The sequence below is a fragment of the Falco punctatus genome, assembly GCF_963210335.1.
Source record: "Falco punctatus genome assembly, chromosome: 9".
In the NCBI taxonomy this organism is placed as follows: Eukaryota; Metazoa; Chordata; class Aves; order Falconiformes; family Falconidae; genus Falco; species Falco punctatus.
In genome coordinates, this window is record NC_137589.1 from 26,335,223 (window position 1) to 26,360,428 (window position 25,206).

The window sequence follows — 25,206 nt, forward strand, 5'->3', positions numbered from 1 at the left end:
AGGCATATGATCATATTTAACAGGGACTGTATGATTAACGGTTCTCTCATAAAGCTTTGACAATCTCACTACATTTAAGTATGTTCTACTACTCAATGCAAAAACAGACATTAATTCTTCAGGTTCATTTTATTAGCAATGATGAATATAAATCTCTTACGAAAATATTCTTAACATTTCAATATATAAGAATAGTCTATAAAAATATACTACTACATAACAAAGCCAGTAACTTCTACAAAACATATAATTCAATATATATTTAGCAATAAACAAGACATCGTAAAAATCATTTAATTCATGCTGAGGGTATTTTTACCCCCTTTTTGTCAAACAGTAACTCACATAACATAGGAAATTACTCATTCTGATATACAGAAGTGTTATCACCATAGAAGTCTATGTATGTTCCACCCTGAAGTTACCTGCACCTGCAGGAACATAAAGCCATGACTTTTCTTTGGATGGACAGGCAGTTATGACCACAAAAACATTCTGCTGGTCACTGCAACATCCTGCTGAAGAAAGTGTTCCACATCTGCTGCCAGCATTACCAACCCTGACCCCATGCAGGGACAGAGATCATGCTCCTACTACCCCTGTGGGGCTGGTGCCACAGATGAGCATACCATGGTTACCATGGTTAGAGAACTGGAGAACTGACTTCCTGGTTAATTAACACTCATTGGCAAGGAAATAACTTAAGAGGCTACCTCTCTAGAACTAAACCTTCTTCCAACAGACAGCTCTTGAACAAAAGCTCAAGGGAGAGAAAGTACTACAGGGCCGGGGGAAGCGTTTGTACTGAATGATGATCAAGGGTAGTACTATCTATCTTGTTTTCATTTACAGGAAGAGCCATCTTAGAACAGTTTTTGGAACTGGGAAAAAGCCTAGTTTCAGAAGAAAAAGGACAGATTGAACTAGTCATTTCATTGACGCTATTATGCTGAGGTCACTTCATGCCTGGTGTTGGACAAATGCAGGAAGTCCATTTTAATTACATAGACTGCCCTTGCCTACACAATTGAGTTTGTCAAATTCTTAGTGTAGGTGTATGCAGACAGCTTTTAGAGCACACTTTGACAACCAACGTAACCTGAAAGAAATTGGCTGCTGCACAGTGACAGTACATAACTTTTTCAGCCAGCTTTCTATAGAAGAGTCAGGTATACAAGGCTTTAAGGCTGTGAAGTCCCACTGAAGACAACAGATGATTACAGTGGTTTGCATAGTAAAGAACATAAGAAACATTCTGTGATGCATCAGTAACAACTACATCTTTTTACCCTGTGCTGAGGTGCAAAACAATCAATAATAATTATTACTCTTTCTATTCAGGATCCACTGAAATCACTACACTGCATTAACGTGTTGAAATTCAAAAGAAACAACTTTATGGCATAGCAATTGCAATGTAACAATATTCCATCATACCACAAAGGATGGACTTTCTATTAGAAAAATAAATTTATCAAACTTAAAAATACTGCAAAGATCACAACAGGACATTACAGGTGATGAACATTAATAATACATTTCTGACTAAAAGCTCAGAAAAATAACATTTGACCCTGAGAAACTTGCTGTATTAAAATGCTAAAAATTTTTTTTTTAAATTAAAACTCTATTAGAAAAAAGTAAAACTAAGAATCTGAAAGGATCAACATTCAGCCAGCTTCATTTCAGATTCTCAAACTGTTAAGTTCTGAAGAAAAAAAAAGCTTGACCATCTTAATGTGATTGTAAGAAATATTTTTCATTAAAAAAACCTACCAGCATTTTAGGGTATTCTCTTCAAGGCTTCCAACTAAAATTTAGGGGTTTAACCTCCATTTGAGAGGAAGAAAAATTTAAAAATTGAAGTGGTTGAAAAACAACCTTAAAGCTTAAGTGTCTTCCATCCCCAATATCATCTAGAAAAGCTACTTATAGAAGCTAGCTTGTCATACTTTATGACTAGAGAAGCCCTAGTCAAGTTCTTCATTCTCACACTAGTTAAACAGTTCTCTAAAAGATGGCTCAAAATCAAAATAATGTTCAAAAAAACACAATGGCCTCTAACACAGGATCTTATTTAGATTATAATTATTTTTAACAACTTAAGTATTTAGGAAGGTTTAAGAACAGCAAAAGGAAATAAGTAGATGGAGCCATAAGGAAACCCTATAGATTTGGATAAAGAAAAAAAAAAAAAAAATCATTTGGCACCACAAGTATGGAAATATATCAAAAGTGTTTCCGCAAGAACTTGACAGAAAAATTACCAATCACTGTATTGGGTTGTTGATTTCACCTCAGGTTATCTTCTACACTTCCTTATGTATTAAGGGCAAGAAAACAGTCCTTTCTTCAGTAGGCTGTTCTTCTCCACTAAGCGTAAACAAGATTAATTGAAATAATACAACCTAAAGATTTTTTATATAAGCTTCCACATTATTTTTATTCTGTACTGACAAATCAACATTTGTACGTTGTACGAGAGGAGATCTAGGAGGGACCTTATTGCTCTGTACAGCTACATGAAAGGAGGTTTTAGGCAGGTGGGGGTCAGTTTCTTCTCCCAGATAACTAAAAAAGGACAAAAGGATACAGTCTCAAGTCACACCAAAGGAGGTTTAGGCTGGGTATTAGGAAAAATTTCTTCACTGAAAGGGTGGTGAAGCATTGGAACAGGCTGCCCGAGGAGGCGGTGGAATCACCATCCCTGGAGGTATTTAAAAGACTGGCAGATACAGTGCTTAGGTTTAGTGATAGACTTGGCAGCCCTAAGTTAACGGTTGGACTTGATGATCTCAAAGGTCTTTTCCAACCTAAATGATTCTATTATATGATCTAATTCCCCTTCCTAATGTTTTCACACTCTAATCAAGCTCAGGCTACTCTGGTTTTGCCCTCTCTGACAACCTTACTAAACAGTTACGTAGCCAGATCAGCTCCCAGGGCTAGCTCACCACAAAACCACGTAAGCACAAGCACTGAGCCAACGGGAGGGAGCAGGACTAGCTGACAACCCAGATTTACATCAATCTGAACTGCTTTGGAACCACACCTTTAGAAGTGTCAACTCAAACACATCCATATTAAACGTGAAGTTAAGCAGTAAAAAATGCAGTCTATTTTCCTTCCCACCCCCGAAACCTGTTGCAGATGGCTCCTCACATCCAGTGCATCCTGAAGTACATACACATTCCAGTCCTTCAGGACACAAGTACCTAGATCTGCCCTGCCAGGATGCAATGCTTATTGTCAAAAGAAAAGATTTGTGACTAGACATCTGTAAATCAAAATAAGAAAATATCAGCCAACTTTAGTGATTTTGTTAAAAAAAAAAAAAAATCAAACAAAACCAAAACCTACCATGTATCAAGTCTACAGAACACAGCATTCTCTTTTAGAAAAAAGCTAAGGTGAGCAAATAACTGACAACCACCTTATGATACAAAGGACCAAATAAAGATCCAAGTCAAAATTTTCTTTAAGCACTACTGAGACAAGACCCAAAAGTACGTAAGACTCCATTTGGGAAAATCCCCCTTCCTGAAACTAAATATATATTCCTCCTCAAACATGAAGGACACTAAGAGCATTTTTATCAATATTTGTTGCTATCAAGATAAAGCCTATAAAAATGAGAAGATGTGTAAGAAGTGACTAACTGCAGATTTAAAAGGGCCATGTGGAGAAATGGGGCTGAAGATGCCCACTAGCACTGCCAGATGTAGTGTGGCTCACTCCACATCTTAGAGATGTATATCCATAGCTCCACCACCCCATCAAGCTCTCCTCAAGTCTGTTCTGCAGAATCTCTGCTATGACCTGGGCCAACCTTCATTTCCTGTGAAACTGCAATTACCCTGCACTCTTTAAAATTCTTAGGAAACAGAAAAATGCTTTATTGTAAATCCTCCGAACTTTATGAAGGCCAAGACGACTTACACTTGGTCTCATAAAGAACTTTTGTACAAAAGAACCTAAACAAAAAGGGTCATAAGCAGCATTTAAAATAATCTATATTAAATACCTAAAACCTATAATCTTTTGCATAGAATAAAGAAAAGTGCAGCTACAGCATAACATTCCATACCACAAGAAATGGCTAATTTACGAGTGGCATACAATTAACTGTTGTGTCTCATCACCGAGACTGCAGCAACTGAAGATGTTTATTGGGAAATCACATTGAAAGAAAGGGATTAGGTTGTTTCATTATGTCTGTAAAAGAAGTGCAAACATTTTAAACTATTTTTTAAAGAAAGCAAAGCTGATAGATAATTTGCACAAGTTAATTTTCTCTTGATATTGGAAAGATGAAATAGCTTTTTTTCTTTTAGAATCCAAATTAAAAATAAAACCCCATTTGGCATCTGTTTTGTGCAAAAAAAAAATAATTAGAAGGCTTGTAAATGTACAAGCTTTATCTGTTCTATAAAAGTTGGATGTTCATAGGATTATAACTCTTCGTTCCCTTCTATCTTTTATACTGCCACCCCTCTGGTAATCAAGCAGAGAACAGTATTAAGTAAGCCTGGGAGACTGATTTCCACTGCTCAAAAGAATGGAGAAAGGGTCTAAGTGGAGAATCGGGAATTCTAGGAAAATGAAAGCCAAAACACTACTGTCCACTTTTGATAGGAAGCAAGAAACTTTTAAATATCTTTCTATTTCTCGTATCTGCATGCCTACATATGAGAAAGAAAAGCACATACCTAATCAGTTGTTAAAACATCCTCGATTTTGTTTTCTTAAAAAAACCCAACAACTTATTTTATTGGCTGTAACTTGGTACTACAATTTGCTAAATGAGATATTTTAAATAAATAAAAATAAATATTGTATATATATGTCAAGGTTGCTTGTTTCTGTAATGAATTAGGTGTCTGTATTGTTAGATTTCATTTTGTTTAGCTTTTTTCAAGCTTTGTCGCCACTTACGAATGGCAGTTCCAGAACTACTGGCTACTACACAAAGGGCACCACCCACAGTCCACCAAGTTGGCAGATGATTGAGAAAAAGAATTTGTAAAATAAAAGCAAACACCACATCCATTGTTTTCATTATGGCTACAGGTCCAGCTTTCTCTATCTGTAATGCTTTTGTGAGAAATATTTGACCCCCTAACCCCAACAAGCCTATTAATATTAGAAGAACCCTATCTTTACCACAATATGGTAAACGCCATTCATTCAAAACAAACAACGCTATAATACAGCCAATTAAACCAATAACTGCATAATACCAAATTGACAAAAAATAATGCACAGATTTTCCCACCTTCCTTAGTATAACAAAAGTTGAAGCTGCAGATACTGTGCTTGTAATTGCTGCTATAGTTCCTTTAAGATGGTCTGTGTAACTTCCTTCAATTCCCGTTACGTTTGACCCAAACAGAAACGGTGGTCTGGCAATAAGAACCACTCCAGTGATTGCAAAGAGGGTAAACAGAAGATCCCAAATACTGTATTTCTCTTTGAGAAAGATCCATGCCAGCAACGATGTAAAAACAGGACTGCTAAAAGTTATAACAGTGGCATCAGCTAGCGGCATGACTTGGAAAGCGTAGTAGAGAAGAATCATTGCGCTAGAGCCAAGGAATCCTCGGAAGAAAAGAAAAATTCTTTTACCTTTTGGTCCCAAAAACCCTGTTCTGAAAAACAGAAATGACACATTAATGTCACTGGCTTGCTTATTTCATGACCAACATCCAATTACATTTAAATATACACACCCTTCTAGATTGTACACACCTTTCTGGATGACTGATTTACAAAATACCAAAATATTTTAAACTGTTTCACCACAGACCAGTTTATTCCCACCACCACCCCCAATTATATTCAGATTCCAGAACCTGATCTTCTAGCTATTAACTCTTTGCTTGCAAAATAACCCAAAACTGTCTACAAATTACCGCCTATTTTTTGAGAACACTACCTAATGGAAGATCGATACATTTCACATAATTCCTGTAGAAAACCCTACAATTCAAGGAGTCAAAGACTTTCAGTTTTCTGAATTGTATTAAGATACTATCAACTAATAAAAAAGGCACTTATGCAAATGAAGTCCAAATTAAAATTATCTTGCAATCGGATTTAACTGAGTGATAATTCTAGATCTACTTTTCAGAAAAAACTTTCAATTTAAATGTTTGCTTCACTTACTTGTAGTATATTAAACCAGGAAGAACAAATGCCATTTGGAAAACACATCGAAATGCACTCACTTCCACTGAATGTACATCATCTATTTTTTTAAGAAATAAAGAGGCCACTGAGAAAAGGAAGGCAGACAGTACGGTATAAAACAGCCCAAGTCCTGGACAAGCAGCTTTCTTCTTTGCTCCTGCAACAAATAAACTCCAGTTAATAATGATCTATTAGAAGATTTCTTAGGTCAGGCAGCTCTACATACTCCAGTGCTCCATACAGTTGTAGCTATTCTTGTGGTAGAGGACAGGGGAAGCAAAAGAAACATGCAAATACTACGTGTATTTACCAGACTTCCCCTGAAAATGCATTTCACTGACCACTAAAGGTCTCCTTTTTTTTCTTAAAACACAAGACAAGAGATGAACTCTTAACACTTTGGATACAAAACTTCCCACGGTTCTACATGACTTAGCAGGCTTTACTCCTCAGAGGCATCAGGCTAGTTTGGATGATTCACTATAGGGCTAATAGTATGATTCTGACCACCACCCAAGGACCAAGAAATACAACTGACTGCAAAATGGTCCATGGTCAGATTCTGAAACACTGAAAATTACTACCTTGGGAATTACCTGATTATTAAGTAAATTAAGGTTCATAAGCAAAAATTTAATTTCCTAGCTCACAATGTAAAAATTGTGTAGAGAACCTCATTTTTGTTATACTTCATGCTTATCTTGCAGTTAAATCACCCTAAATTTGACCTAGACCCTCTGAAGTTTTACATAACTTTTTATCTTTCTGTAAGAATGCAAATATTTTCTCCAAATAAACATCAAATACACATTTTTAAGCAGAAGAAATTTAAGTGACTACTTTTAAAATATCATAGCCCTGCTTAACGTACTGATATCTACCACAGTTCCATGAAGACCTCAGTTTCACCTTACTGTATGCTTATTTATCAAACTTTCTCTTCCTGAAGTAGTTGTAGTTTCCCAAGTCTAATACTTTCTATTCAAGCTTCCTCATTCCCTCAGGCTCTTTTCAGGGACATACTCTTCCTCGTTCCACCCATCTCCACCCTCGACAATTTAAAAAAAAAAAAGGCAGGCAAGCAAGCAGAGAGGGTGAACTGCTGCTGACCTCAACACGGTCTCCAAAGAAACCAGCCTTTTCCCTTACTGCTGTGCTGCATAAGAGGAACAGTGTTTCCACTGAACCTAGAGGTGAACACCATGGCAAAGAGAACCCATCTAAATATTTGACTGGGATGTTACCTCACTCTCTCTTTTCTCTCTGTCTGTCTAAAGCATTGGGAGTTACCTTTTCTGCTGGAACACCCTCTGAAGGTAGAGTGAGAACTCCACGCACCTAAGGCAGTGTTCGCGGTGTTCTCACATTAGCGTGGAAGCCCGTAAGCCTTAGGATCTCCTAAAATATCATCAGCAGGGCACTGCTGTGAGTTGCTTAGCAACTAAATATGGTTTTGCGGGGGGTTTGTTTTGTTTGAGGTGCGTGGGCTTTTTTAAATTAACAAAACTTGTCACAAACCATTTTGATTGTCCTTGAGATCACCACCAAAGGCTGAGAAACTGCATCTTACTGCCTGGGAGCTGAGACTGTGGGCTGACACAGCGTGTACAGCATTGGTTCTGGCTTTAACAGTTCTAGAGACCCAGGCTTTACACCTGCAAGCAGAATTTTAAGTAGGCAGAAGGGCTGTTCTTCAAGGAATCCAGCCACAATACAGCTGAAAATTAATGTCAGTTTCTACTAGAAACATTTCTGTTTAGCAACAGCCACTTACATAAAAGTTACTATAAAAACTACCACTGACTGACACTGCAACGGGACATTCAACAACTACGAAAATGAGTTGATTTTAAAAATGTCCATTAATTATATAAGATGCTAATCCACAGTCACACAACAGAACCACAAAATCAACAACGCCTCTAATACAAAAGCAAGAGGCATCAAGACTGGCCTGTAACTGAAACGGGAAATCCAAGCACAGGCTGGCGTACAGACGAACACAGCACAAACAGATTAACTTTTACTTCAGGCATGATAGCTTGTCTGATTACTACAGAACAAAGCCAATCTAAATAATGGAAGTGTTGAAATGGAAAACAAATCAAACTAAACCAAAGTAAGCTGAAAGGATCTCATACACAGAACTAAGCTTTGGATTTGAAGGAGCAGAAAAAACAAAAGGAAATCATTTTTGTAAGCTACCCAACGTACCATGCCTATCAGAAACAGTATCTTGCAATACTAGAATTTAAGCCATCAGCCTCTCACATTGCTAAAGCACGTATCCAGTGTGGTAAGAAATGTTTTAGTTCCTTTTAAAAGTGAAATGGTACAAGTTCTTCCACCAAAAACAAAAGAGTTGCAATTCTGAAGAAGTACTTATTTTGAAATATATTGTAAGAACTTAGGTTAAGATAACATTCCCACCCCACAAAATATTAAGCCTCCAAACACTAGCCCTACACTATCAAAATACTCAAGCATTCATGTTTTTTTCTTAAAAAAAAAATAAAAAGTGTAGCAGTCTGAAAATAAAAACAGTTTTGAGTAGTACCCAAGTCCTCTTTTCTGAGTGGCTACAGAGTAGAGACTTGGTTTTCCAATTTTATTCCCTGGCCATCTCCACACATAAGCCTTTCAAACAATCATCCACTCCTGTTTTAGGTCCTACTCAAATGCCTCCAGCCACACATCGTTTTCTGTGTAAATTCTTTTTGTTTGCATATTAATGCCACACTTTCTTTCAAAGAGTTTTTATACTTGCAAAACACATACACTGCAGAAAATCACGTTTCTCACGTGCACACATCTTGAGTAGCAAAGGCAGACAAGCATGGGCTATGGGGAAGGTGGTCAGTGAGAAGATGACTCTCCCAGGCCTTCAGGAAAGCCAGCGAGGGGTGATGGGTTGCTCACCCCACAAGCGGCTGAGCAGCGCTCTCACTAACCTCGGGCAGTGCCAGGAGCACAACAGCCTGCGCGCCAGCTAAGCGTGGTCACGCAGACTGGATCTAGGCATGATTCATAAAGTTCAGCCGCTGACTCACAAATTTTGCTTGGATAGACTACCGAAAGAAAAAAAGAAGGGGGGTGGGGGGTGGGGTGTTTGGTGAATAAATGCAAGTTTCTCAGGATTTCAGATATTTTTTTCCCCGAGTTTTGCCTCAGAAGTGATACTAACATGAATTTTGCAGGTGAACTACACTCTCTCTTCTGGCCCCTCCACAGCCCACTAGCTGAGAAAGATTGCCATCTTACCCGTTTTCTGCTGGAAAGTCAATTATGGTCTGTATTTAATGAGAAACACGTTTTCAGTGATGCTGAAAAATGACACGTGCTAAATATCCCAGATAACAACTTCAAAAATTATTTGTAGGTGGCGTTTATGTTTTAAAAAGCAGCCACATTTAACTTATAAGAACACGTCACGCATTTTGCAGTAAGTTTGTGGCTTTAACGATCCAGCACGTCCCAGAAACTAAGCACGGACTGAGACAGAACGAAGCGTGCTCACAGCGGCGCGGGTGAGGATGGCCAGGGCAGGCGGCTGCCGGCACTCACGCCCCTCTCCCCGCTCGCCCTGCCAGCAGGCACCCCTCTCCACCCGCACCTGGCGAGCCTCACGCTAGCGCTGCGGCGGCGGGAGCTACCGCTTTCCCGAGGGATGAGCGCTACCGCCGGGATGGGAGCGAGCGGTGCGCGGCCCCCAGCGCCCTGCCCGCCCGCCGCGGGGTCGGCCCCGGCCCAGCCAGCGCCACCGGGGAGTCGTGCCCGCCGCTGCGCTTCGTTTCTCGGGGGCTGGCTCATCCCGGAGAAGGAGGACGAGGAGGAGGAGGAGGAGGGCGCGGCCTGACGCGCTCGCAGCGGTCGCCCTGCGCCCCTCCGGGCGCCAGGTGTGAACACTACAGCCGGGGCCGGCGCGGAAGCGGCGGGGATGCCGCCCGCGGGCAGCCGGCGGCGGGGCGGGCTCAGGTGCCGGGCCGCCCTCTGCGGCCGTCCCGGCTCGCTCGGCGCCCCACCGCCTGCGGCGAGCCCCGGTGCCCTCGGGGCCTCTTCCTTCTCCTCCGCCCCGCCGGCAATGTCACCCCGAGAGCGGGCAGCCCGGCCGAGCGGGCCACCCCCCCCGCCCCGCCTGCCAGACTCCCCGTCCTCACCAGGTGCCCCACAGCAGCGCGGCCGGGGCAAACCCGAGCAGCAGCCACGACCGCGGTGTTCTTCGGCGCCCGCCGCCTCCATGCCGGGCGCCGGGCACAGGCAAGGCTGCTCCGCACCCGCACCGTCCTGCCGGCCCAGCGGCACCTCCGGCTCCTTCCCGCCCGCTGCCGGCACAGCGGCGGCCTCGCCGCCCTGACACGGCACCATGAGGACACGGGGCCGCCCGCGATGCTGCCGGCCGCTGGCGACCCGCCGGGCACCTGGCCTCCTGCGCATGCGGTGCCACCGCCCCGCGCCGCCCGGCTCCCCGCCTGCCCCCGCCCCGCGGGTGTGCGGCGCTCCGGGGCGCGGGGGCGGCCATGCCAGGTCGCGCCGCAGCCACCCCCGCGGTCACGGCCCCACCTGGAAGCAGCCGGGTGGCCGGTCCGCCTCAGATGGCTGCCCGAGCGCCCGGCGGGGACCGACCCCCCTCCCGGGGCAGGAGGCAGCGCCCCGCCGGCTCCTCCCCGGCGTCCCCTCGGCCCGCGGTGGCCCCCGGAGAGAGCCGCGGCGGGCGGCGGAGGGCGCTGGGCGGGCGAGGGGCCTGGGCCTCGGCGGGGCTTGGCGGGACGAGCGAGGCCGCGGCGCCTCGGGAGGGGGAGCCCGCACCCCGCCGGAGCGGAGCGGGGCCGCAGGGCCGGGACGCGCTGCTGCTGAGCCGCCTCCCGAGGCGGGGCGCCGGCAGGGGGGAACCGGCGGCGCAAAGTTACCGTAGGGGCGTTGTTGCGTCATTCGAGCCCCTGGAAGAAAAAATGAGTAGCCCCTTTTCCTTACCCGTCACCGAGTGGAGAGAAAGAGCAGCAGAATAAATGAAAAATGCCACAATTCTTCCCTTTTAAGCAAGCTAAGCTATTATCAATAATTAAAATAGGAATTTCTATTCAAAGAAGAGATGTATGCTCACACTTGTCTTTTAGCGGCATGAATTAATAAGTGTTTATTTTTAACAAGGGGAAATGTAATCTATACCTTCAGCAAAATGTTTACTAAATGATAAATACAAGCTATTTAACACAAACTACTCCAAGCTTTCCCTCAAGCTACTTCACAAAAGCTTTTTCAAGCTTTCCTTGTCTCTGACATAGCACATTTTATAGCCCATGCTAAGGCACCAGAGGCCGTAAGTATTTTATTATCTCAGAGCTAGCATTTCATTAATATGACCAGTATTACTTCACAAATTATTCTTAACTAAAAATTAGATGTGTTATGTCGACTACTAAAAAATAGAAAATTAATAAATTTGACGGTTTGTGTTGAAATCAGGATTATTTCTAAAGATTTATATTATCTGAACCCCTCTTGCTATAAACCAAGAAAATAAGTATCTGCTGCACTAGATACAAACGTCTTTCATCAAAGCTATCAGCATAGTCCTCTGCAAAGGCTATGGTGAAAGCTTGTAAAGTCTTGCCTCTGTGGAGATGCAAGGGCAGCTGGAACATCCCACAAAGGGGAGAGAATCAGGCCAGCAAATTTCCCAGACACCCTTAACAAAGTTACTTTTGCCTGATGCACTTCCCTGTCCCTTGGGATTGGGTTTAATTTGGAGCAGGAGATGCAAGTAAACCCGGCAGCCCTCTGCTCTCCCACTTACACTTCTCTGTACTCCAAGGCAGCTTTTACAGGTCACTGCTCTGTGAACCAGCCACACAAAGGCAGAGCTGTCCTTCCCCAGAGCAGTCCTGGCGAAGGACAGCCATGGAGCCTGCCTCTCGCCAGCCATCCTGGGGTGGTGGTCCCGCAGGTCTCTAAGAAGAAGGCCTGGCCCGTCCGGTGGGCAGCAAGCATGGAGCAGGCTTGCAGCGCACACGCACCCCCACACAGCCTGCCTTGCCGTCACTGCGCAAGTTACCTCTGCCGTCCGCAACAGCAGCAGCAGCTGGCTGGCTTGAGTCTCCAGTGAAGAAAAAACAGAGGCCAAACAGTTAATCCATAGTACAGACACAGAACAACATCTAGTGAGTTTTTATGATTTCTGGCTATTTGTTTATATACTTGTTAAAAATTTACAGACTAGGTATTTATTTTATAATACTGCCACTACAGAACCCAAAGTAAACTTCTGGAGTGCCACAGTGCCAAATCCTGTGCTGTTGAGGGTTCCAAAGAGACTCTGCAACAACCCCCTCTGTGCCCCCCCATGTCTGGCTTCGAAAGGGAACATCTAAGGGCAGTGTTTTTTTATGCCAAGATACATAAAGTGTTCTGTTTGCTCCTGGTCCAACTGCCAGGATTATCTCGGCTTGAGAGTTTCCAAGTTCTGCCGGTGAGGTACAACCCTCCTCTCTAAGGAGAGCACTTCCAAAATGACAGAGCCGTTGCAGCTGCCCAAACTAACCAGCAGGCAAATGTAATTTGCAGTCACGCTGCCCTAGATTGGAAAATTAAGTAGCTGCATAAATGTGACAGGTCAATGTTTTATGCAGCCCTTTCAAGTACAGATTAAGCCTTGTCTGTGTAATAATTGTTCTCAGAACTAGCTGTTCCTTTCTCCAGCACATTGCCAGCTTGCAACCAACAGTAGAGCAATAAGGACCTCCTATAGTGTCTTCCCTGGGTGCAAAGTCTGTAAGAAAAAAACTTTAGTGAACCTGGGCAATTTGACCATTGAAAATTAAATTGCAGCACCAGCTGCACTGGCCTTTATCTGGTTTCCATAACATAAGAGCAGAAAGGGAACCACCTTCTCCTGTGTAGTCACCACCCTCCACACAGATATTTTTCTTGGGTTACTCTCTTCAAAGGAGGAATATTCCCATCCTCATCCAGAATTTATGCAGTTTTTTGACATTATAAATGCTAGGAAATAGCCAGTGTTCCATCGCATGTTGAGATACAGACCTTAGTACTCAGTACTGCAATGAGGTGCTGGTCTGGCTCCATGTGCCTGGTGAGGGATCTTTTGGTGTTTGCTTTCCATCCCCCTCCCTGCAAGTGCTGTCTCCGACTCCTCAGAGTGGCTTTTCAGAAACTCTAGCGGGCACAAATGACAAAGCAATTACATGAGTTTTGTGGAGAACCGTGGGGGTTTTCTATGAGACTGTAAGAACTTTATCCGCTATCACATAATTTCTTTTATCCACTGCTGAGATATCCTAATAAGCTTTTTGAAACACTGCTGCCTCTTGGAGGTTTAGTGAGAACTAAATAATATACGCCAAGGGAGCCCTGGAACTGAACTAGCCCTTCCTCGCCTCACCTAAGGACAGCACTAAGGGCTCTGCAGAGCGCCGGCAGAAAGACAGCAGGCTGGATTCCTGGGCACTGCACGTGGAGCACCCTGGTGACATCTATCCCAGTTTGGTCTTAACATAGCTGTGCCAGCACAGTTATGTACTACTTAAGCTATAAAAATAGTAGAAGATTTAAATCAAAACAGCAGTCTGTATTGATGGCTTTTATTCTGCAAAAATGCTAATTCTGTAAAACCACTCTTAAGATCTTGATTTGGGATTTAAGTTGTCAAGCAGTAAATTCATTAAAACTAATACAGGCTAGTGCAAAGGAAGCAGCACAATAAATAACAAACTTGCATTTGTTCCTTCTGAAAAGGTTTAACAAAAAATTCATAAGAATTACTTTATCAGCTCCTGAAATGGATCCAACTCTTAAGTGCATTGTAATAACCATTTACCTCTGCACCTGAATGCCATAAAACAAATGATTATTGCAGCACCAAGGAGTTTCATTGTCCCGGTCATTCATTCAAACTTCTGGTCAACCCAGAGTTGTTTGGGAATCATAGAATAGCTGAGGTTGATGGGCACATCTGGTGCCTTTAAAGGTTGTCCAGTCCAAACCCCCCTGCTCAAAGCAGGGTCATCTAGAGTTCAGGACTGTGTCCCTTGGGGTTCTGAATATCTCCAAGGATGGAAACTACACCACCTCCCTGGGAACCTGCTCCAATGTCCAGTCGTCCCCACAGTAAAAAAAAGAAAAAAAAGAAAAAAAAAAGAAAAAGATTAAAAGTAATGAGCTCCTCCTGTAGACTCGCAGCCCAGTGAGGATGTAGTCCATATGAGCTGCTGCAGCTCCATCAGTGCATATCTTAGTGGGGTTTATGTCCATTTGATGTGCTAGAAGAGACGTATTTTTCAGCTTCCCTGTTAAGATGGATGGTGAATGATACCCAGTTTTGCTATCACCACAAATTGCTTCCACATGTAGATATAAAATTGTTGGACAAACATTTAATCTCGTGTCAAGGAGTCTGTTCAGAGTATCACAGTCTTCTTCCTCCTGAGATAGTGGTTGTACTGCATAGTACTAACAGAACAGGAGATAGGCTAAGACATTGTCATAATCCTGCAATTATGGTCAATATAAAGGAGAGATCCTGGGGCTGTTTATAATGGCGTTTTTCAGATTGCACTATTAGCAGTTGCTGTTCAGGAGACTGAAAGTATTGACACAAGTACATTCAGGTAGAAGTAAGGAGTACATGTAACAAAAAACTTCTGTGGTTTTCAGAATGAAAGACTGTTTCTTTTTACTTCTGAAAAATTGAAAAATAATGGATAAGCAGGACAACATTCAAATTCTGCTTCTATACTTGTTAGTGTGCTTTCAATCCAGTATTAAAGGTGGGCTGCTTAGCTGGCTTTGGTCACATAAAGTTCATGCATCATTGCTTCTATCCTCAGATGGCTTAACTACACTGCTTGCTAAGCAGTCAAGTCTCTGGAGCTAGTATTCATGCGAGGATAAATTAAAAATAATTTTCCATGTACACTGAACACTGTAAGCTTAGTATTTTCTTTCTTGTATTTCACATAAACTTCTGAAGAGTTTATGCAAATCTAGATGTTGATCCTTAAATTAAAAATACTATGTAGTTTTTTGGTTCTCTTTAGGCACATGGAAAAGGCTGTCATTCTAATACATCTTGAACAAAATAATCTTTCATTTTAATCTCATAATAAAAAAGCTATCTGATTCTTTCTCTTCTTTTTTTTTTTTTTTTTATCATTTTGTGTCCACTGAAGAACGTAAACACCTAAGAGAACCAATACAGTGAACTTTAGTAGCTCACTGGTAGACGAGAACACGAACGGTCGTACTGGTTTTGTTGATCAGAAATGTATTTGCCACAGGGCAAACCACTGTAAGTTCTGTAAAGCGCAGTGGCAGGCAGCATTCGGCATCTGCCCTGGTACTCACTTGCTGTCTTCCTGCAGTGAAGTTTTACAGATTGTTGTTATCATGTAACAAATATACCATACTAAAAAGGCATAATGTACTGAGTTAATCTCAATGAACAGAGTTTTTAATGGTAAATGAATATTTACATGCCCTGTGTGCTTCTAACCCAGGTGCATACACATATATGTGTAATTACTTCATTTATACTGTGACACTGTGAAGGTAATGAACAGAATTCCTACATGTTTTAAACTAGCAGTGCTTGAAAAAACATGCATCATCAAGGCTATTACTTCTACTTCTTTAGGAGAAACTCTATGTTGAATATAAACTTGGCAAAGAAACCAATGCGAAAGCCTGAATTTGGAAAAATCTCCTTTCTGGCAAAAGAAGTGTGGGTGATGTTTCATCCAGGCATATTGTTTCATTTGGTTGGTCGAAGGTACCTGAGTCCTCACTATATGTAATTTTTTCCAGGGTCGTGCATATAATATGTTTTTTAGTACTAGAGGAGCATGGATTCACTGTAACATAGTAACTCATAATTCCTTTTTCAGTTGTTTATTGGGGCCATTTAAGCAGTGAAGAGCTTGGAACCTTGGCATGTTCCCTTTCTTAGTGTACTTTCCGATCTGATGTGTCAGTGCTATTGCTAGGAATGCAGAACATTATGACATGAGCTATAAAACTAACTAAAGCTCTGTTCCCTTTGAATAACTCTTTACTCATAAAGAGTAAGATCATCTAGTGCATACTGAAATGCATAGTGAACAAAAAGAAAATAAGAGAAAATGACCAAGGAATCCAGGGAAAAAAAAAACCAAACATTGATGGCATTTGATGTATAGAAGAGAAGAAATGAGAGTACTGGCATTTATGTATGCATTGCCCTAGGTGAGTGCTTCTCCTGGTAAGCATCTCCTCATGGTAGTTGCTTAAACTTTTATATTTCCAAAATAAAATGCTTTATTTTGGAAATTTCTAATTTTAATGTTTTGACATTTTCATCCCCCAACATCTTTTTAATTTAAAATTATTTCCCAAATACATCCCAATTTCTGGATCTTTCAAAAAATGATGTTTGGCAATTTTCATAACTTTACTTGGTTTTTTCCACCTCTTCCTTGGAGGAGTTCTTGGAAATTGCCTAGCAACTTGCCCTGTTAATTTAGTGCAAATTTCCACTTACGTATCGCAGACATTACTATATAAGCTTGTTCAATGCAGCTACCAAAGCCAAAGGGCTTGGAAGAGGGAAGGGCAGATGTTCTTTGAACTATAGATAGAGAGCACAGGATTAGGCAGCAGATATCAGTTGCTATTCTGCAACATGCGTGAGTGAAAATAATGTAATCATTAAATACATGCTCTTTCTGCTCTTTCTAAACTTCTTAGAGAATTAGTAGTAGACAAGGGGAAGTGTTAGCTTCCTTCTTCATAGCAGTCAGCACTGTGGAGAGAAGAGAATGTGAAATAAAAATTATGTAACTTTGAAGTTCATCATGATTTTCTAGATATTTCTTTTCTGGCAGGCAGTACAGTGCAAAAATCAGATAGCAGAAGTACAGCTTGAGTGCCACTGAGTGTTCAAGCTCCCAGGGAGGAGTGGAGGAAAGTGGAAATTGCTCACAGTTGCCACTCATCATTTTTGCTTATTTTGTTTTGTTCTGTTCTATAACAGCATTTGTGGCTGTTAGAAGATTATTTGTATGATTGTATTTTTTCAGTATCACATTAACTGATTTTTTTACAGCAATACAAATGACTGAATGTACAGTTTATCATCATGGAAGGCAAAGGAACTCTTTCAATTAATTGCATTTCTTTGGCACTTACACAGTACATTTCCTATTCTATAAGGTATCTGCCTGGGGCTGCTCTGCAGGGCAGAAAGGGGGAAACTTCCTTCCTTACAACTCCTATGAATAATTAAGCGTTTGTTCACATGTCTTACTTGAAGGAGATTATTCTTCCTTGGCTTCTACTTTTCCTCAGAACAAAAATTACGTACAATGTACATAACCTTATCACAGGTGATGGATCAGTATTAGTTTATTGGGACTGTATCATACATATATTTATATTTTTATATATGAATAATGTATTATTTTTACTAAAAATATTTATGTTCTATATTTATATAAACACATAATATATATAAAACACTAACACGACTCAGCCTGTGCATCTCTCATCTTGTTTTGACATGCTAGTGCAATGTCTGCTCCTCTCAGTTTGCCTGTACTGGTATGTTCAAAGGGGACTGATCTGACATGCAACCCTGACTGTTGTTCTTATGGGACGAAAACCTTGCAACATGCGTTTTAAAACCTTTTCAATTTCTCAGAGTCACAGATATAGGTGGGGTCTTCTTTGTTTTCATTATTTTTTAAGTGAAGTCAGTGCTCCTTCGTTACTTCCAGGCACTGCAGTGCAGAACAGCGTTCCTCATTATAGGAAAAAACCCTGCTGCTGCCATGCATATAGAATGTACTGATTCTAGGCATTTTGCTGTCCACAAGAATACTTAGTTCCTTCAGGCAGGAAGCATGGCTTTTGTTCCTTCCTTGCTGGAGACTGAGAGGGTATCCTGGGAAATCGCCATGCTGTACTTCTCACACTCATTTTTTTTTTTTTTTTTCTTTTTATAGGCATCACTTCTGGCCAAGCAGGCAGGACGTTGGAGCACATGAACCCTGGTCTAACTCTGAACAGTTATTTTTATGTCCCTGTAACCTCAGCTAGCTCAGATCCCGCTAACTGTGCCAGTGTGGCAGCCCCTCAGGAATGGGCTGACCAAGCTTGTGCAGCGTGTGCTGATCTCTGCAATCTGTTCCTGGCTCTCCAGCACGTGGACGCAAAGTGAGCTTGGGTTTGATGACACACACAAGCTGACTACTCCCTCTGAAATACCAGCAAAAAAATGCCAGAGCTGGCATCCTCAGGACCCTGCTGAGTTGTCCTTGTCCCTGGGAGGAGTGCCTCTGGTCTGTGGCGGTACTTAAAGAAATCATCACTTTTGAGGCACACGTGGAGCTTGTTCTCTACTTCCAAGGGCAGCTTCTGGGCTGCCTGCTATTGGTGCAGGCACAAGGAGAGCTATGAGTTAGTCTCAGACAGGGAAACCAAACTTTGCAAGTTACGGTCTTAAGAGAACTTGAGTTATACGCAGTGATATCACTGTAGCATAGTTTTTTTGTAATAGTCTTGCCAGGTACGCGTCACAGTTCATGTAATTGAATTAACTGATTATTTTGCAATTTTACCTAGTTACATCTATGTACATTTAGACAACATCTATTACACTAAGACAAGTCAGAACCACCCCAGCACTAGGACTTTTTGAGAAGCAGATGGAATTAGCTTCCTTTCTTCTTGTTGTTAGATCTTTTGATAGTGTCACTGCTCTCAAAGTAACTTTACAGAAATTCTGAAATGAGTTGTAATTCTGGAACAAACATTCATCTCCCATTTGGTTCAAGCTAATACAATATGATTATCGTAATGCTGTTGCAGTTTGATGTACTTCGGAACCTTGTGCAGAAAGGCAAGAGCTTTCCTAGTGGCTGCTGTACCAGGTATTTTTTCCTTGGTCTCAGCCATGAAGTCACTTTAGTTTGAAGGAGTTACTGCTGTCTTAAATAATGCTGCGGAAAAGTTTAAGAGAGAGCTTAAGACTTGACTAATGCCAGTGCATGTGGATTATTGGCGTTTGCAGTTTATAATCCAGGTAGCTAATGCCTTCAAACATAAACATTAAATTTTCAGCAATGTTTTATGTATCAGAAAATTTAGGCATTCATGGGTGCAATTAAACTTTCCAAAACCAAACAGATTTCCTGACTACAAACTATTGTTTCTGTTCCAGCTTTGTCCTTTTTCTTCCATTGTTTTGTACTCTGGAGCAACATATTTACTGGTGTTTTTCCTGAATGGGCAGTATCATCATGTTATTGTATGTGGAGGACAAAAACGAGCAGGATAGGGTTTTCAAATTTCACAGTTATTTGGGAATTGTGAAATTTGGGGTTGTTCATTTCTTTGTTTAGAGTTTTTTCCAAAATGAGTTATCTGTCCTTGTGTTAGAGGAATTACTCCCTCATGGGACAATACTATTACCTGGTTAATCGTAAGGTACTTTGCACCTAATATTTTTACAGCTCTATTATTTGACTCTTTAATAATAAGGTTATAAAAAGGCTGAGTTCTGTACTTCCCAAAGGAGTCTATGTCTGTTAGGACTTACGTAGCTGAAGCCAGCCAAAGTTGTGCAATTACATTTTCAAGTGCGTGCAAATAGTTTGCCAAAATTTTCTAATTGTTGACATCCTCAAAATACATGTTGCCAGTATATTCCAGATTTTTTCAGTGTTCATGTTCTCAGTATTGTAAATGCTTCTGAACAGCTAATTTGTATGTACGTCTTATATATTTTATTTTGTGAATCTCAGCAACAAAGTTGAGCTAATCTCTGCGTAATGTGTCTCAAGGACTGAAAATAGGAAATGCCACACTGGAGCACATTCGTTATCCAGCTGCTTGTCCTAAATGGCTACAGCCAGATGCTTCTCACAGAAGTGCAAAGAACCTACTCTTCTCTAATAACTAGAAATTATTTTAAGTACTAAAAAAAGATAAATGCAATTTTTATGTAATTTGTCCATGTGTGACCATTTCTGAATGCCATGTTCTTGTTCTCAAGAACTGCCTGTTGCAAGGAATGGCACAGTTTAATTTGGGGGGTGTGTATTTAAGTATTTTGGTTTATGGCTTGGTGTTTGCTAAAGTCAAGTGCTATTTTGTTCCACAGTTTCAATGAGTTTTTCCTCATTCCTCTGAGTCCCTAAGCATTCTGCAGAGTGTTTTTTGAGACGGTTACATTAGTACTGCATGCAGTATCTCAGTTAAGGCAACAGCACTGATTTGCCATAACGTGTAGTGTTGTATTCTCCCTCCTGTTCTGCACATGTTGTAACATAATTTGCTTTTTCCTGTAGCTGTATATTGAGATCAGTGTCTTGCTGAGTTGTTCACAACAATGTCAAGTTGCCTTTCTTTCCTGCTAATTTTAAACCTTACACGCATTTCTTTCCTATGCATAATATTTTGCATTTGTGGACCCTGAACTTCACTAGTCAGCCTGTCCCACTTGTTTAGCTACCTACTTTCTCCTGAAATTTTATACCCCCATTTTCAATTACCATTTCAGATATTCGACAAGTTATAAATGTGGATCTTAGTGGTCTGAAACTCTGCTGATTATCCCATGAACTTTTTGTAAAAATAGACACAATATTTGTTACTTCCAGTTCTTTTGCACATAAATGGTTTTTAATGAAGACTGTGTATTCTTAGCAGATCAGCTTGTTTATTCTGAAGCTCTTTCAGCATTCTTGGATATTCACCATCTGGGCAGGTTGACAACTTGCTAACATACTGCTGTCGCTATCCAGGCCTTCAGACAGGAAGTGAGAATGGGTCAGAAAGTCCTTTTTCAATTGAAATAATTCAGTAGGAAGCATAAAGTAAGGCTGAGTTGAAAACAACTTTTGAGAATTCAGAAATTGTTTTGATGAATGGGAGATTGGGAACAGTAACATAATTATTATCATCATCCACTTCAGTTTATTTGGAGAATAAATAAACAATTATATGAATATAAATATGCATATTTGGGGGCAAATTGCTTTCTACTGTCACAAATTTGAAGGCAGAAGTATTACACTAGCATAACTAATTGGAGAAATTCAAAGCACAAATACAACACCACTTCTGTAATAGCACACTGGAGGTCTTTGTCACTATAGTTCATTTCAGGAAAATTCCTGAATAGGAATAGGGTTAGGTTGGCCTCTGGGCACGTTAAGTGAGCTATAAACAGAGAGATGCCTGTAACACCAGCCATTAGAATTCAGAGTCATCAGTAATGAAGGAAAGTTGCCATTAGCAGTAAGTCAGACAGCGTACGGCAGCTCGGTCTTGAGGCGTCATACTCGGCACCCAAGACCTTGACAGTTATCGGCAAGTCCCGGATCACAGAAACATATTTATCTGTTCCCATTAATAGGATTCTAAATCGCAGCCTTACCACCGCGCTCAGGCCTCAGATGAGCAAGTATGAGAGAGGGCCTGCAGGCGCACGGAAGGTGGCTGCAAGTGTTAGCAGTACCTATTAACAAACGGGGGAGAAAACCTGCTAGGCAGCGGGGCGGCATTAACAGCCGAGCGGATGGAGCGTTGTGGTTCGCGTGTTCCACCTGCCGAAGCCGGCCCGACTCCTGCCCTGCCGGGCCACGGCCCCTCGGCGAGTGGTGGCCCGCGCACCGCTCCACGCATGTGGCCACTCTCGGGGCCGGCGTAACAGAGAGGAGGGAAAATAGCCACGCATTGGGATGCTGGATGTCACCCGTTCAGTCGTAAGCCTCTTGCTACATCTTGCAAGAACTGGGCGATCATCTGGGTGTTCGGGGGTCCCTGCTGCAGAGGAACACGTTGTGTGGTTCGTGGTAAGGAAAATATTTTGTTGAAAGGAAAGACCCCTGGACTCTGGAGACTTGCTGTGGGCTTACCTTCCGCCCCTAGCTGTAATGCTTCGGGCATGCTGACTTCTCTGCTTTCTCTCGGTGCTATTGCCAGCAGTGTTCATCAACAGCCTGAGGACTGTTTGTTACTTCTATGGTTTAAATATTCTTTATTTTCCATTGAATACTAACACAATATATTGTAATGCTCATATACATAAATACAGCTGTTAGACATTTAGCTTCCCACTGGAACATATCAAAGCATATCACACATATTATTAACTATGCTAATAGTTGTTTCCCATCCTCAAGTGTACTTTGAATGGCTGTTATCACCCCTTCAAATAAAGTTTAAAAAATAAAAGAGAATTAAGAGACGTTACAGTTAAAATGCAACTCCACATCAAAAATACAATTTGTTCCTATTTCTGTTTGTTTTGTTACCTTACAGAATGAGATTTTTCCTTACTGAATTTTTTCCTTAGTAGGAACAGTGCATTTTGGAATATTTTTTCAATGGAAAATAAGTAGAAACAAAAAGCCTGCAAGTCCTAGACATTACAACAGACAAAGGAAAAAAAAAGCTACACATGGTATATCAGGTATTCTGGATATATTTTATATATCCCTTCCAGAGCAGAGAAGCCTATGTTCTTCTATGTTTGTGCTCCATGAAAAATATAATGCAGTTGTAGGAATACAATGCAATTCCATGAACAGTTTTTTTTCTGTCTTAGGCATTAACATGACCAAGCAGCATCAAGCAGTATCCATTAATAACCTCCGATACTGTCTTGTATAATACTTTTAGTGCTTTACATACTCTGTCAATCATAAACAAAACAATTAGGGAGTTTAGAAAATCCATTACAACCACAGAAGACTACCAGTCAGCAGCCAGTAACAGACTGCTGAAAGAAATGGATTTTTTTGAAACATTTAAAAAAAGGGTCAATGTATATGTGATAAAAGGTTCTATTTTATTTTTTGCCTGGGACTTTCACTGATACTGGAAGGAATACTGAGCAGAGAACCAGGACGGAATATGGCTTTATGCTCAGAGGAACTGTTAGAATGCCCAGTATTTGAAATTAGGAAGCAACAGCACAGGGAGCCACCTAATGAGCCTTTACACTCTTCTACATTAAGGATTATGAATTCTGTTCTAAAAATACCCCTATTCCTTATGTGGTGCAATGAAATGCTATAGTTGCACAGTAGGAAACAGGATGTAGTCCCTGTGAATATCCACCTGACATAAATTGGCTAGAGAAAGGGATTTTCAAAAGAGAACAGATTTACATTCAGCATTTTATTTATAGTGATTAGCTGACCTTCCAAAAATGACATAGGCATTAAGAATCTCCTAAATCATAAGGGCTTGACTACAGGTAAAATTTCCTGAAGGAACAATCAAATTGATAAAACAGTTGCGTACTTCAGCAGATTAACCCGGCAGATTAATCCCTTACCACCCTCCACCGTACCGTGGCTGGTTTTACAGGTATTGTGAATGTAAATTGCTAGTGACTCATCCCCTTGCAGGCTTTTAAACTCAGGAGTAGCAGTGAATTCCCTGAAGTCCGTCATATTATTTCAGAATAAGTTAACTCTGGAAAACAATCGTAGCACTACTATAGCATAGTGCATGCAGTTGGCCAGCTCTGAAATACAATTCCATGAACCATAACCTTCTCAAGGTACAATGGGGAAGTAATATATTGGAGTATAGTGTTCGTAAATAAATGCTGGTAGCAGATTTGCAAGGTTATCCAACTCCACTTAAATTCAGACAGATGTCCATAATATATCCGTAATGAGAAGGATACATAGCCATTATCTGATATTTGATAGAGAGCACATGTAGGCAAGTACAATGGGAGAAATCAGATCAAAATCAGTGCATATAATTCAATAGGACCCTAAGTAAAAGACTGAAACAAAAGAAAAGATGAAGTTAAAAACATTCATGATTTGCTGGTAGATTGGAGATTGGTTCATGACTTTGCATTTCATTCCTTTGCCATGCAAAATGGATTGAAGAAGAGATGGACAAACTGAACTGGCAATCACAGATGTGCAGCCAACACTGAGAAATAATAAGACATTATTTGGGTTCATCTGGGGTTTGAAATCATGCTCATATAAAAGCTAAAAACTTATAAAGGAAACCTGTCAAGCACATGCTGATTTATCAAGATGATTTTTGGAAATGTATTTATTAAGAAAAAAATGTGGAGGTTTCAACTGTGAAACACAGTTCAAAATCTTTCTAGTGACACTGTAAATACTTATGGAATAGGCAGCTACTAAGCCAAATACTGACCAAAGCATAGGCAGCTATGGTTAAAAAGGCATCAGAAAAATTAACTTACTACAGTAGTATTGTTCACATGGAAATTTTTTCTTTTCAAGTAACATTTAATATAAAAACCCCTCTAGTCTTTATTACAGAAGCATACTGTTTAGGACTGGCTTTTAAAAATATACATTATATGTCTTTTTTCTTCATGACTGTTTTTCTGCTGCTGGTGCTCTCAGCAGCACCGTAATGCTCTGCGTTTTGGGGGGTCTGTGGGTACGGGGAGCAGCCAACTTGCAGAATCAGCTTGTGTGATTAGCTGGCATGCATAGTATGGTTTTACTTGCCCATCAGCATCTGTGAATGTTAGAAATGTGTTTAAACATACACAGTATTCAAGTGTATATATTAAAGATGGCCCTGGAGCACAAGGCTTGATAACTTCAAGTGAAGCCCAAAGGTGTCTAAAATCAGCTTGAGGTCTCTTCCTGAGCTGCACCAAATGATCTTCAGCAGCAGTATAGGTTTCTCACAAGTGATGCACTAGGTAACTTATGTAAACAAAAGACTATTTTAACTTTGAGTTTGTAATAGATTTTCATGCCAAATTCAAACTTGATGTCATTTAATAGCTACAGGTAGCTTTCCTGGAGCTGCATATGCTATACCAACTGAATTTGTCCTGCCACATTCAAAGTTCCCTGAATTACAGAAGTATCTGTTACTAAACTTTATTGCAGGAGAGTGGAAAAAAATTACTTCACATTCACTAGATTCATTCAGAATAATGAATAAATTCATTGAAGATTAAATAATCGCAATTACAGTGGAAGGACTTGACAGGAACAC

At 41.0% G+C, this 25,206-nt stretch overlaps 1 protein-coding gene across 2 annotated transcripts; it reads right to left on the reverse strand.

Moving 5' to 3' along the window:
- Positions 1-282: 282 nt before the first annotated feature.
- On the reverse strand, positions 283-25,204 carry SLC35G1 (solute carrier family 35 member G1). 2 transcript variants are annotated; one of them, XM_080403571.1, is made up of 4 exons: positions 10,347-25,204; positions 7,708-7,844; positions 6,166-6,346; positions 283-5,648 (listed from the first exon to the last, which is right to left on the reverse strand). In XM_080403571.1, exons 1-4 carry the CDS (start codon positions 10,706-10,708, stop codon positions 4,889-4,891), a joined length of 1,440 nt encoding a protein of 479 aa, XP_080259697.1. In that variant the 5' UTR covers positions 10,709-25,204; the 3' UTR covers positions 283-4,888. The 2 variants fall into 2 exon arrangements, with proteins under 2 accessions (XP_080259697.1, XP_080259698.1); XM_080403572.1 differs by lacking the exon at positions 7,708-7,844.
- Between the last annotated feature and the right edge of the window lie 2 nt (positions 25,205-25,206).

Bases quoted from the DNA above. Each gene is read 5' to 3' on its own strand.
- SLC35G1 (XM_080403571.1), bottom strand. From the start codon at position 10,708: ATGGCCGCCCCCGCGCCCCGGAGCGCCGCACACCCGCGGGGCGGGGGC. The intron at 7,845-10,346 runs GTGAGGACGGGG...TTCTGCTTGCAG, and splicing joins GCGCTGCTGTGGGGCACCTG to GTGTAAAGCCTGGGTCTCTA. The intron at 5,649-6,165 runs GTAAGTGAAGCA...TCTGTTTTTCAG, and splicing joins CCTGGTTTAATATACTACAA to AACAGGGTTTTTGGGACCAA.